The sequence below is a fragment of the Phyllostomus discolor genome, chromosome 4, assembly GCF_004126475.2.
Source record: "Phyllostomus discolor isolate MPI-MPIP mPhyDis1 chromosome 4, mPhyDis1.pri.v3, whole genome shotgun sequence".
Taxonomy (NCBI): domain Eukaryota; kingdom Metazoa; phylum Chordata; class Mammalia; order Chiroptera; family Phyllostomidae; genus Phyllostomus; species Phyllostomus discolor.
The window spans coordinates 112,549,659-112,562,779 of record NC_040906.2 but is presented as its reverse complement, the minus strand read 5'-3'; the positions used below and the strand labels follow the sequence as shown (position 1 = coordinate 112,562,779).

General features: G+C 53.7%; 1 protein-coding gene and 1 long non-coding RNA gene across 2 annotated transcripts; one reads left to right on the top strand and one right to left on the bottom strand.

Annotated features, from left to right (window-relative positions):
- The first annotated feature begins 6,063 nt into the window (after positions 1–6,063).
- On the top strand, positions 6,064–12,635 carry KCNK16 (potassium two pore domain channel subfamily K member 16). The gene is made up of 5 exons (XM_028510186.2): positions 6,064–6,516; positions 9,407–9,521; positions 10,789–10,955; positions 11,716–11,881; positions 12,195–12,635. The coding sequence occupies exons 1-5, from the start codon at positions 6,304–6,306 to the stop codon at positions 12,416–12,418; spliced, it is 885 nt and encodes a 294-aa protein (XP_028365987.1). The 5' UTR covers positions 6,064–6,303; the 3' UTR covers positions 12,419–12,635.
- LOC118500189 lies at positions 10,467–12,205 on the bottom strand. The gene is made up of 2 exons (XR_004902740.1): positions 11,751–12,205; positions 10,467–11,342 (listed from the first exon to the last, which is right to left on the bottom strand). It is a non-coding gene; the product is annotated as an uncharacterized LOC118500189 (long non-coding RNA).
- Positions 12,636–13,121: the final 486 nt, after the last annotated feature.

The following is a 13,121-nucleotide window of genomic DNA, read 5'->3' as shown; positions in this document are numbered from 1 at the left end:
TAGCCAACTAAGAGCCTGTGACAGACATTGGCAGTGCCCTGCCCATGTCCCCCAGCCCACTTGGAGTTCTTGTGCAGCTTTTGTGGATAGTCTCATTCGTACCAACGGCTTCCTGTCCCAAGCACCTGTGTGTCTCTTCCTGAAGATTCTCTTGGCCACAGGAGCACCCTGGGCAGCCCATGTGCAGGGCAGCTGGTGGTTCAACAGGTAACCTCCCCTGGAGCAGTCCTCACCTAATGAGGGACAGGAATGGCCAGATCCTTGCCGCCCTGAGGGACAGCCTCAGAGTCTCCCAGAGGTCCTCAGTGGGAGCTGAGCCCCAGGTGCCTGCAGCCATCACCTGCTCCATTACACACTGTGCACTGGCCCCTGTCTCTCTTCCCCATTCTCTCAGAGGCATCATTTCCTGGGATCTCTTCCCAGATGAACTACTCCCATCCAAACTTTGCCTCGGGGTCTGCTCTGAGGTAAGTCCAGTTTAGGAAAGGACATTTATTTCAGAACCATGTGGGGCTCTTGTAATCAAGCTCTCTGGGCTGGTGAAAACAAGAGCCCTCCCACCTTCAACCAGGGCCCTGCCCTTGTGCTGCACACTGGGGCTCCGGGGAAGGTCTCACGTGAGAGAGGAGTCTTGCTGCTAAAAAAAATTTCTGAGCAAAATAAATAAAGCTTTGTCTGTTTGTTTGTCTCTCTGTCTGTTTGTCTTGAGCCTTTCCCTCCAATCACCCCTCAGCTTTCCCCATCCTCTCTGCTGGTCGCACAGTGAGGCCAGACCTCCCCTGACATCACACCCTCTGGCCACGAGGGCAGACAAAGGCCCGCACAAACCTGCACCTGCACCGCTGCCCCCACACAGGACACGCTCCATACCCTGTGCTGTGGGGAGATCTCCCCAGCCCAGACAACCACAGGCAGCCCGTGTCACTGTCAGCCCATGGACAACCACAGGCAGCCCATCTGTTAGCTTGGCCCTGCCGGGGCAGCAGCATCTTGAACCAGGGCTCCTTTTCTCCCCTTGGGCTTTTCCCTGCAGGGGACACACTGGGGCAGGTGGGCCTTATCTTCTCCCCTGGGTTCCGGTTTGGAACGTGCCCTTTTTCATTTGTGCGGATATGTGCATATTGAGTGGCTCCATAAGTGAATGCCGATGTTGGATGGTGGGGAGGCAGCCTGTCCTTTCCTTATCTCAGGGCTCACCCAGATGGAAAGAGTCCGGGCCCAGCTGCTCTGTTTACTCTGCATTCTCTGCCCATTGTACATGAAATTGATCTGGGGGGTTTGTTTTTCTTCTTTTTCCTCCAATCTCCTTATTAGTTCAGCCTCAGAAAGTTCCTTATCGCGGCCGGATGTCAGGCCACACTCTGCCATCAGGCCTGGCCATGGTACTGTCCATTAATTGATTTTGCCCTCCCCTCCTTGGGAAGCACAAATTGGCTTTGCCCATTAGCGGCAATAATTCCCCGAAAAGGATTATAAATCATGACCTATGTAGGTCGGCTGCTCACAGTGGAGTGGGGCCCCTGTGGGGAGGTGTCGGGCAAGGAGCTGGAACGTTTGCAGGGTAGAGGAGGCCCCAGCAGTCTTGCAGCCTTGCTCCTAAACCTGAGCACGTGAGGCCACAGCCAACCAGAAGCTGAGGCAGGTCCCAGCACACACAAGGCCTCGATCAGCGGGCCTCACTAAATGAGTAAAGGGAGGGAGACAGGGAAAGGGGGCTCCCTCTATGCGGGCAGAGTGCTTTGAGAACCTCTCATGTTGAACCCCACCCACCAAACCCACCATGGTGTTGCCATCCTTTGGCACTGTGGCCTTGGGTTTTCAGAAATTCCCCACTGAGCAGGAAGTGCTCCTGGGGAAGACTCTATCCTTAGCTCCAGCCCTGCTGGTCTGTGGGTGTCTGCAAGAACCTGAGTGTGAGAGGAGGAAGGGAGGGGTGCACCCAGAGAGAGCAGAGAGATGAAAAGCAGCTGGGAAAGGTGGGAGGAAGCCACAGTCTGGCTGATTTTACCAGCACGTAGTAGGTTCTCAACAGGGACTGTAGTTCCCCCTTATCTGACAGGGATAGGTTCTAAGACCCTCAGTGGATGCCTGAAACCACGATAGTACTGAAATGTGTGTGTGTGTGTGTGTGTGTGTGTGTGTGTGTTACCCTGTACATACTCACCTTTTCACTCAAAGGAAGCACTTTATGGCTTCTCTTTGAAACATCCAAATTGCCAGCATCACTACTCTCGTGCTTTGGGGCCATCATGAAGTGAAATAAGGGTGACTTGAACACAAGCACTGCAACACTGTGACAGCCAGTCCGGTAACCAACAGCCTACTAAGTGAGGAATGGTGGGAGCATGTGCAGCGTGGAGCCGCTGGACAAAGGGATGGCTCATGTCCTGGATGGGATGGAGCAGGAGGCATAAGATTTCATCACACTACTCAGAATGGCATGCAATTTAAGAGTTATGATTTGTTTACTTCTGGAATTTTCCATTAATATTTTAAGACCGCAGCTGACCATAGATAACCAAAACCATGGAAAGTGAAACTGCAGATGAGGGGGCACTATTGCCATCCATAAATGCATGGAGTGCTGTGCTGTGCCCACAGCCAGCCTGGTACCACTCCCCGCCCAGGGCCTGAGTGAGGGAGGGCTTCGGTGACGGCTGATCCAGCCTTCCCTCCACCCTGACGCCACACGGAGGCGTCACCACGTGGTGGGTCCCTCCGGCCCACCACGTTCTCCCATGCAAAGAGTGCATTCTCTCGCCCTGTACTTCCTTCCACCTGGGAACAACCACCATCACCTGTGAACGGTGTCCAGCCCTGTTGAGGATACTCAGGCTACAGAGGTTGCTAAGACCTTCCTGAAATCCCCAGACTTCAACCAATAAGCTTCCTAAATGGCACACAAGAGAATTCTTCACGTACTGAACTCCTCCAGTGCAATAAAATAGGATTTGATTATCACACAGCCTTGCAGTTCTAACTACAACTTTTGCTTAAAACCAGAAATTAATGAGTCTGTAGTGACAAGATGACAGCCAGCACTCTGTTGTCCCATTTCTCCAAAACACAAGGAAACACTAGTCCAGGGTGAGGTTTACAGCTCCGTGGCTTTCATCTGCCTCCAAGAATAGGCCACATCCCAGCTCAGTGCTGTCTGGGAAAGCTGTGGGTGTGTGGAGGGCTTTGTGCAGGGTGGCTGCAGATTCCAGGGGACCTCACGGAATCCAGAATTGGCAGGATTGCAAAGAAGGCAGCTGCCACCCCAGACAGGACCCCACCGAACTACAGAATGGGTGAGGTGTTGTGAAGGACCCCACTTGTTACTGCCTCGGGATAGTCCTTATGTACAGCCTCCATGGCCAGCCTGTATTTGTGGTCATTCTGGTTTTGGCTTTGGAGCAGAAGAACCCTCTGTCACTATCACTGTCTTGGTCATCCCTGTACCTGAAAAGAGCAAAAATCCCCCCTTGTTTTTATTTTCTGTAAGGTACACCTGCTTCCCTCTCCCTCTCTTTCCCTCCCCACCCCCTTCCTCCTCCCTGCTCCCATTCCAGAACCATAGTTACTTGTCCCCGACGTGCTTGCCACAGTGTGTGACTCCCCATAGTTCCTTCCAAGTGGCACCTGTATGTGGGGTGTCAGCTGGCTGGGGCCAATCGGCTGAGGGTGGGGACTGACCCAAGGACAGCCCATCCTCAGCCTGATGTGGCCCCTGTGAAAGGGGGCTCTCAGACACACTGCCTCCTAGAGCATTTGAGCCAAGAAATGCTGAGAGAAGAAGCCCCTGGGAGCTGGTGCTGACCAGAAACTCACCCTCTGGGATGAGGGGAAGGGGCTCCCCTGAGGGGAGGAGGCAGGCACATTCCCAGTGGAGAGTGAGGAGTGAGGGGGCAGACCTGGTTCTTCCAGAACCCTGGCTGCTCCTGGCTTCCCACCACAAATTACTTCAATTACTTGAGATATCTCAAGAGTGGTCCTATTTCTTCCAACTCAAATAAGCCTTGAACAATTCAAAAAACAAAACCTCGTGTAACCATTGGAAAGTAATAGAATACCTAACAGTGGCTTAAACAAATAGGCTTTATGTTTCTAACATGAATAGAGAGCTAGAGACAGGTGTGTGCATAAATCAGCTGAGCATCTTTGCATCATTCTTGACCTTTCCCTTGAGGACACAAGTTCACTCAGCAGGTGCAGTCATCTGCGCATTCAGAAAAGACAGGAAGAGGGCCGCTGAGGCTGAACCCTTTGTCAGGAGAGAACCTCCTTGGCCTACTCTGCCCAGATCTAATTGGTCAGAATTGGGTCACATGGCCACCCCAGCAGCAAGGGAGCTTGGAAAGTAGGTGTCGATCCTTTAATCCCCTCCCCATTTCTGAGCCCCTCTCCTCCACTTGAAGGTGTTCTTGCTTCCAATGGCCTGGCCTGCACTGGGGCTCTTCAGTGGACTGTCCACAAGCTACTGGGGACATATTGCCTGCAAATGCACAGAGCCAGAAATGCCAGATGGCCAGTGTGGGAATATGAGAGCCCAGCTCCCCCGCCTCCACCTGGGTCTAACTGGGTGTGCTGGACCCACCCGGGCTCCTCAGGAACCAGGTGAAGGTGGGATGGCACGATGGTGCCTCCTCGGCCCCACTTGCCCCACTCCCTTATTGGTCTTGACTCACACACTGCTCACACACAAACCTTCTCCCAGGGCTGCTCCTGGGGACAGCAGGGAGCAGGATTATTGTGATGGGTGAGACCAATCATGTTCCATTGCCTGACACGTACAAAGTGACATGTTTGCCAGGGAGGAAAGAAAGGATATTGGGCAGGCTACTTAGTGTCTTCTGCCAGAGCTCATTACAGAAAACATCAGAAAACACAGCAGAGCTCCTGGAACCCTCACACACTGCTGGTGGGAATGTAAAGTGGTACAGCCACTTTGGAAAATGGTCTGGTGGGTCCTCAGAACATTTAACATAGAGTAACTGTGTGACCCAGCAATTCCATTCCTAGGCACATATCCAAAGGATTTGAAAACATGTGTGTGCACGACAACTTGCACACAAAAAGTAGAAACAACCCAAACATCTATCGACTGAAATGGATAAATAAAATGTTGGCATATTCATACAATGAAACACATTCCGCCATAAAGAAGAATCAAGTACTGACATGCTACAGTATGGATGAGCCCTAAAAACGTTAAGCTAACAGAAGAAGCCAGACACTAAAGGCCACATACTGAACAGTCACATTTGTATGAAATGTCCAGAACAGACAAGCCCAGGGCGGCAGGCGCAGACCAACGGCTGCCAGAGGCTGGCAGGACAGGCTGTGGGGAGGGGAGCTGATAGCTAAGGAGTCCAGGGTTTCCCCTCGAGGTGATAAAACCATTCTCAAACTGATTGTAGGGATGGTTGCACAACTCTAAAAATGTGCTAAAAACCATTCAATTGTATACTCTAAATGTATGGGGTGGCATGTAAATCATATCTCAATAAAATTATTACAAATACATACATACATAAGCAAAATAGAGAAAGAGAAGAAGAAAATCTTCAATCACATGCACTCAGAGTCAGCATATGCTTTTAACCTCTTTTCTATTCACACATATGTCTCACCAACACAGTATCCTCTGAAGAGAACCAGCTAAAGGATTTCAAGCAAGGAAAACTGTCAGCAGAAGCTCTGAAGCAAATGCATCCAATTTGTTAGGAACTCCAACCCTTAAACTCTTCCTCATTGAGAGTGTCATTTGTCTATTTGCTTTGCCCTGATTTGTCACCCAGTTTACTCATCCTCAATTCCCCCAATAGGCAGGTCAATTGTCCTGTCCCATTTTGTAGCCAAGGCAACTGAGGACAAGGTCTATTCACACCCAGTCTGATTTCTTCCCAGCTCCTAAGCTTGGGGGCTTGGAGCCATCATGGGTAAGAAGCTGAGTGCTGCCGAGGGGGCCATTCAGGCCTGGGCGGCGTGAGAGCATCAGGTTTGGCCCAGAAACATCCATCCAGCTTGGAGGCAGAGGGTGACGAGACACAATGACCTCAGGAGGAACCAGTAGGTCTGTCTGAGGGGTCCATTCCATTTGCTGCTCTGTATGGAAAATAAAGGCTGGGTGGGGGGTGGCAGCCTGTTTGCACTCACGGCACTTAGTGCATCCAAGCTGAGCTGCACTGTTCAAACAGACTCCCAGCCACCTGTGCAGAGGACGGCAAGGCAGGCAGGAGGCTGCTGCAGGTCCCCACGCACTTCCCGCTTCTCCTCCCAAAGCCAGCCCCACAGACCTGGCAGAGTCCTGGCCACGCCATGCCCCACCCTAGGCTCTGCCACTGCTGGGGCAGCCAGGTGCTGCCCCTGCTGCTAGCCTACATCTGCTACCTGCTGCTCGGAGCCACGGTCTTCCAGCTGCTGGAGAAGCAGGCGGAGGCTCAGTCCCGAGATCAGTTTCAGCTTGAGAAGCTGCGCTTCCTGGAGAACTACACCTGCCTGGACCAGCAGGCCCTGGAGCAGTTTGTGCAGGTGAAGGGGAATGCGCTGCTGTGGGATGGTGGGGGGTTTGGGTGGCAGGTCCAGAGCCACAACCCAGGACCAATGCCCTGTTTGGAAACAGAGGGTGTGGGAACAGAACCAAGGGAGACTTAGGGCCAGGTCTAAAACTGGAATGGGGTGACATTGGCCCCAAATTTCCTCATTGAGAAGGTGGAGAGAATAATCATATCTGTGCTACTGACATTCAACAGCAGATTAAAAGCACTTTCTAACTGGCCACTTGCTGCGTAAATGTGAACTGAGCTTCAGCATTTCCATGCTGTGCGAATTTCCTTCCCCCACACCTCTGCACTTCCCCACCCCCTACCCCAGGCCCCCCCCCCCCCGTTCCTTCCACCCTCTCCCCAGCTCACATCCCTGTGCTGACCACACTCGGGCATGGCTGTGGGTAGCAGACACAGAGAAAGGCCGAGAGGAGCCACCACATTGGCCGTCCCCATCCTGGTTCCACCTGGAGCTGGGCTTGGTGAGCACAGCCAGAGCGACTGAGCTCCGCCAGCCCTACGCCCATGGGAAACTCCCTTTGATAGCAGGGCGGGTCACCCGTTGCCTGGACCCCTTCTGCTTCCCTGCACAAACTTTGGGGCCCCAGAAGGCTCTCTCCAAGAAATAAGGCAAAACCTGGGTGTTGTCAGGGAAGGTAAATGCATTCAAGACGAGGGGGTGGAGTGAATGATAACACCCACTTCAAAAAAACAAGCCAGGTGCAGGGTCATCACAATGATCACTGGTATTTGTTGAGCATTTACAATGGGCCTTAAACAGTGGAGAACAGGGTCACCATGATGGGTCTACACCGGTCATGATCCATCACCTGAAGCCCAGTGTTTTAGGGGTTTTCTCATAATCACCTACATTATCACCATCTCGAGTTTGTAGGTGGGAACTGAGGCACAGAGGGTGGCGTGTGCTGGCCAAGGCTGCACTGTCCGTGGCCGAGAGAACTCACACCCAGGCTGCTGCTCTTCACCACACAAATGTGCCGGGCAGCACGCAGCCCAGAGCAGCAGTTCTCAGAGTGTGGCCCCCGGGACCAGCTGCTTCAGCACCAACCACCTGGGAGCTCGTCAGAAATGCCAGACCCACTGAGTCAGGAATGCTGATGCCCACTCGAGATGGAAAACAGCTGGCCCAGAGGATGGGTTGGCTGTGAGAGACCTGCCCCGGCCCTTTCTTCCAGAAAATAAGGCCCCCAGCCTCAGGGTTCACTCGCCTGCCCCCCAGCAATACAGGGCTGGGGCCACAGCACCCGTATCAGGACTGAGAAGGATTTAGAAGATGCTCAGGGCTCTGGGAGGTATGGGGTGTGGATAAGGGAAAGGCCCTGGAAGCCTTGGCCCTCCTTCTCTCTCAGCCCCAGGTCAGAGGCAAAACCCAAAGGGTGTGGGAGGGCTGCTGGCTGGGTGGGAAGCTCTGCAGAAGGAGGCTTGACTGCGGCCCTGAGGGAGGTGCCACTGACTAGCCCCACCCACCCGGGGCCTCCCCAGGGCAGCCAGGACATCCCTAGGTCCTCAGCCCCTTAGGAGGGACCTTACCTGCCCAGGGACGTCTAGCTGAAAAGCAGAACTCTGGGGGGAGATTCCAGAACACACATCACTGTTCAAATCACAAGGGAAAAAGCCATAAACAATACTGCAGGCAGTATGAAGGGCTGACGCCATCAGGAAATGAGGCCGAGGTTCACAGGACCGGAGTCTGGCTTTCCCCACCATGGGTTCTTAGAGAAGGGCGGAGGGTCCACGAGGGGCGCCCCAATCAGCACGCTCAGTGACATCGAGGCCCCTCCTCAGCGGGATGGAGAACATCAAGGGTGGGGAACAGTAGGGGTCCAGGCAAAATGTGGCTCCCAAGGGGGAGGGTCTCTAGGGAGAGGGTGTGTTCCAGAATGTTCCATCCTGGTCTGTCTGGGTGTGTGGGAAAGAGAGGAAGGCCAAAGTCCACATGTGAAGAGGCCAATTCTGCCCAAGTGAGAAGAAGCAGACAGCCCGTGTCAGGGCCCCTAACCGGCCTGGCCCAAGGGGACTACCCGACCCTGGCCAGAGCTCAGTGGAGAAATGGTTCCCACAGGAACTTGAGGCTGGAGCTGCCCCCTTCCCCACTGACTCTTGCCTGCCTTTGGATCAGGGAGCAGATGGGGAAGGAGCCCTACCCATGTCCAAGAGGGCTGAGCCCAGGAGCAGAGGGACTTGGTTTGAGTCTACAGGGATGGGTTCAGGTTCTGTAAACACACACTCAACACACATACACACAAAGCATCACACATTCAACATGCATATAAAGCATGCATTCACCTGCAACACAGCAACACATGCACAGGAGACCTCTGCCCTGGTCTCTGATGGAATTTCTCTTGTAGGCCTGGGCTGATGCTCACTAGGGGGCAGCAAAGAGCCAGGCTACCAGCTCACTGGAAGCACAGGGAACCTTCGGCCCCATGGGAAGGCAGCCCCTTGCTTTCCCAATGGACTCTAAACCCTGTGTTCCCAAGTTAAACCCTTCCAGGAACATCCCACCTGAAATCTTCCCATTGCCATAACAACCCATTTGCACCTCACCCTATCGGCCACAGGAAGCCTCTCCCACCTGGTCCATTCCTTAAGCATCTTCTGCCTCCTTAGGCCCATTCCCACCCACCAGCTCATGCGTGCAGCCCACGCTGCAGTCAGTCGTGGACAGAGGACAGACAGTGCATTTGGAATCCAGTGACCTTGGGCAAGGAGCCACCGTGAGCCTTAGTTTCCTTCCCCATGAAGGGGAAATGAGGCTAAGAATATCACTAAGTGAGGTGACAACGGAAGCACCTGCTGAGAACTTGGCCAACAGCTGGTGCAGTCAGCACCCTCTTCCTGCCATCCCGTAGGTCATCATGGAAGCCTGGGTGAAGGGGGTGAACCCCAAAGGCAACTCCACCAACCCCAGCAACTGGGACTTCGGCAGCAGTTTCTTCTTTGCGGGCACAGTCGTCACCACCATAGGTAACGGGCAGGGTGGAGGAGGGCTTTCCCTCTCTAGGTCTGGGTTACCCAGAAGCAGGTGCTGAAACAAGGATGTGGTTTTTCTAGGAGGCAGTTCCATGAAGCACCGGTAGAGAAAGTGGGAAAGTGAAACAGGGAGAAAAGGCAATAAAGTTTGCATCAGTGAGCAGGTCACTGGGCAGGGCACCTCAGCTCCTGCCCACTGAGGACCCTCGGAGAGGCTAGGTAGAGCACATGCTCTGAACGGTCCCTGTGAGGGGTGAAAAAGAAGGGGTATTTATCTCCTAACTCCTGCCCTGGCTGGTTGAGAGCTAATCCTGGATGTATTAACTCTCTAACATTTTGGACCTGCCCACAGACCTAGTGAACTCCTGCAGCAGAAAAATCTGTCAGGTACAGAGAGATGCAGGGACCTGGGGTAGGAAGTCATCTGTGTGTGCAGGAACCGTGCACAGAGCTGTGGGTGATATCCCAGGGGTTCCAAGGGGACAGGGCACTGAGAGCATCTGCTACACCCCTCAGCCAGAAAACCCACTCCGCCTCCCTCAAGGAAACCCCCATCCATTTAATCAAGGCCAGTTAAGTCCAACGCTTTCTTTGAGCCCTGGTGACACAGGAGGCAGAGGAAGGAGTAGGGGTGGGAGGACACATACAAGCTTGGATCAGACCCAGACTCAGCCCTCAAGGAGCTTCCAATCCCACGAAGAGGAATAAGATAAACACACCAAAAACAATAGTACATGCCCGGCCAGGTGGCCCAAGCTACTGGAGAATCATCCCATTCACCAGGGGGTTGTAGGTTTGATCCCAATCAGGGCATAGGCCTGGGTTACAGGTTTAATTCTCAGCTGGGGTGTGTTCGGGAGGCAGCTGGTGGAGGTTTCTCTCTCTTCTTTCCTCTCTCTTAGAATCAGTGAACATATCCTCTGGTAAGGATTAAAAAAAAACAGTACAAGGCAAAGTAGATAATTAGATAGGAATGACACAAAGCACTGTGGGGAATCACACCTAGTAGGGAAGAAAAGGGTGGCAGTCAGGAGGGCTTCCTAGAGGCAATGTCATTTCAGAGAAGCCTTGAAAGAAAAGCAGGAGTCTTATAAATAGAGATCATTCTAGCAGAGAATGGGAAGAGTGTTCATGAGATCAGAGGAACTTCCCCTCCTCCCTGCAGAGATGTTAGAAGACCACCACCCTCTGCTAGAGTCTGTGGGGGAGGCAGTTCTGAACTCTCTCTTCCCCACATTTACACTCTCCCCCTCCCCTGCAGGATATGGGAATCTGGCACCCAGCACAGAGGCAGGCCAGGTCTTCTGTGTCTTCTACGCCCTGGTGGGAATCCCACTCAACGTGATCTTCCTCAACCACCTGGGCACAGGGCTCCGTGGCCACCTGACCACACTCGAGAGGTGGGAGGACCAGCCCAGACGCTTCCAGGTAGGATCCCTCCCTCCCTGAGGCCTTGCTGTGACAGAAGCTGTTGCAGGTTGATCCTTCAGAGGTTGACACTGAGATGGGGTGTGGCAAGCAGGCACTAGGTAGGCACCGGTGGAAGAAAAGGAGAGGGCAAAGGGAGAGTTTGAATGCGATGCGGGCTGAGCAAAGACTTGGCCAGCCCTTGAGGAGCTCTGCAACATGTGCCAGCATCCGAGTTGTCCTGCAGCAGGCTGAAAGACCAGAACTTCCGGGGAAGGCATGCCCCTGAGCCAGGCAGTTCTCTGTAGCTGCCATACATCCTGAAGGAGCTGACAGCTGGGTGCCTCCTGCTGACAGCAGGTCAACATGGAGCATCTCTATGGTCATTGCAGAGCTTCAGATCCTTTCCTGTGGTTGAAAACAAACACCAGGCCCAGACCACCCAGTGTGCCCCCAGTGCCCACCCCATTGGCCAGGCACACTAGGAGGACAAGGGTGCAGAAGAATCTGGGACACCTCAGTACAAGTGGATCTCCCAGCCCAAAGGAATCTCCGAATTCTAACTTGACCCACTAATGCAGTCCCCCTGACCAAATCTTTCCCTAAGCTGAGCAAGATCGTACACACAGGGATCTAAGCCCCACCCCATAGGTCTGCAGGGCAGGAAAGGGACCTAGCTATGACCCAGCCCCACTGCTAAATTTGCTCCAGACTCCCCCACCCCATACAGTCCCAGGGCCTTCCAAGTGGACTCAGAGACAGACGCCCTTCCTCCCTCCAGCTACTGCAGATCCTGGGCCTGGCTCTGTTCCTGACCCTGGGGACTCTGGTCATTCTCGTCTTCCCGCCCATGGTCTTCAGCCACGTGGAGGGCTGGAGTTTCAGCGAGGGTTTCTACTTTGCCTTCATCACTCTCAGCACCATCGGCTTCGGGGACTATGTTGTTGGTAAGAACGAGACAGTCGTGTATCTCAGGGTCAAAGACACCGGGACTGGGGGGATAGGGAGATGTCAGTGGGGGTTCCTACTGAGGCTCAGGCAGCCCCTGGATTTTGGAAGAGATGAGTGATGTCTGAGGCTGCTGTGGATTTTCACAACATCCTGCAAAGCTGCTGGTGTGGAACCTGTCACCTTTCCCCAGAAGCCTCTGTTGCTGATCCTTGTTATGAGGAGGCTAGCAGGACCCCCCTGGATCTGGGGGGTAGAGGGTAACTGTGCCCACAGACCTCTGGCAAATATCATGTCCCCCTTCCCTGCCAGGCACGGACCCCAGCAAGCATTACATCTCGGTGTACCGGAGCTTGGCAGCCATCTGGATCCTCCTGGGCCTGTCATGGCTGGCTCTGGTCCTCCCATTAGGTCCCCTGCTTCTGCACAGGTGCTCCAGGCTCTGGCTGCTCAGCAGGGACCTCGGCCTCAAGGAAGAGGGAGTCCCTGAGACCAACGGGCTCTCCAGATCTCAGAAGATTGCAATCCCTACATGAGGCCCCCCAGTGGCTTCTGGAGCCCCTCCCAGCTTCCCCAGCCCAACCTATACCCCCTCTGGACTTCCCACCCCACCTCTTCCTCTCCCAATCCACTCATTTCCCAGCTGGGACTGGTTGCTGGAGCTCACTGGAAAAAGAAAGGAGGCAGGCATGTCTAAGAAAGTAACAGAAAGGAAATGTCAAGACAGCATCAATGGCAGATGTGTGTGAAGCAAGATGTATGCCATTGTCTCAGAGCCCCTGCCCTTTTCTCCTCCAAAGTGACCAGGCATGGATCACTGTGCTAAATCTCCATTGTCTTACTCACACCCCCTCCCAGGAGACCTCATACAGGATGCAAACAAAGGGTGACTTTACTTTTGCCTCATTGGACACGTGCACTGGTCTGGGCCCCACTATGTGCCGGGCACTGTGTCAGGCTCTGGGGTACAAGAAAGAAAGTTCCTGCCCTCCATGTGCATTTAGTTGAGTGGAAGGACTGGCCAAATAGAGAGGCAACCCCACCCAACCCAGTACTCAAACTGCTATGACAAGGGCAGACCAGGCTATGAGAGAGCCCATGGGAATGGCTGGCAGGGAGGGTGAAGGAAAGGGGCAGGGACTTTGGCACATCTTAGTGCAAAAAAGATCTCTGCCCTCAGGAAGTTACACTGAGGGGCAGGCAAGCTGCCTGTCAAAGCCTACCAGGGCCCCTTGCCTA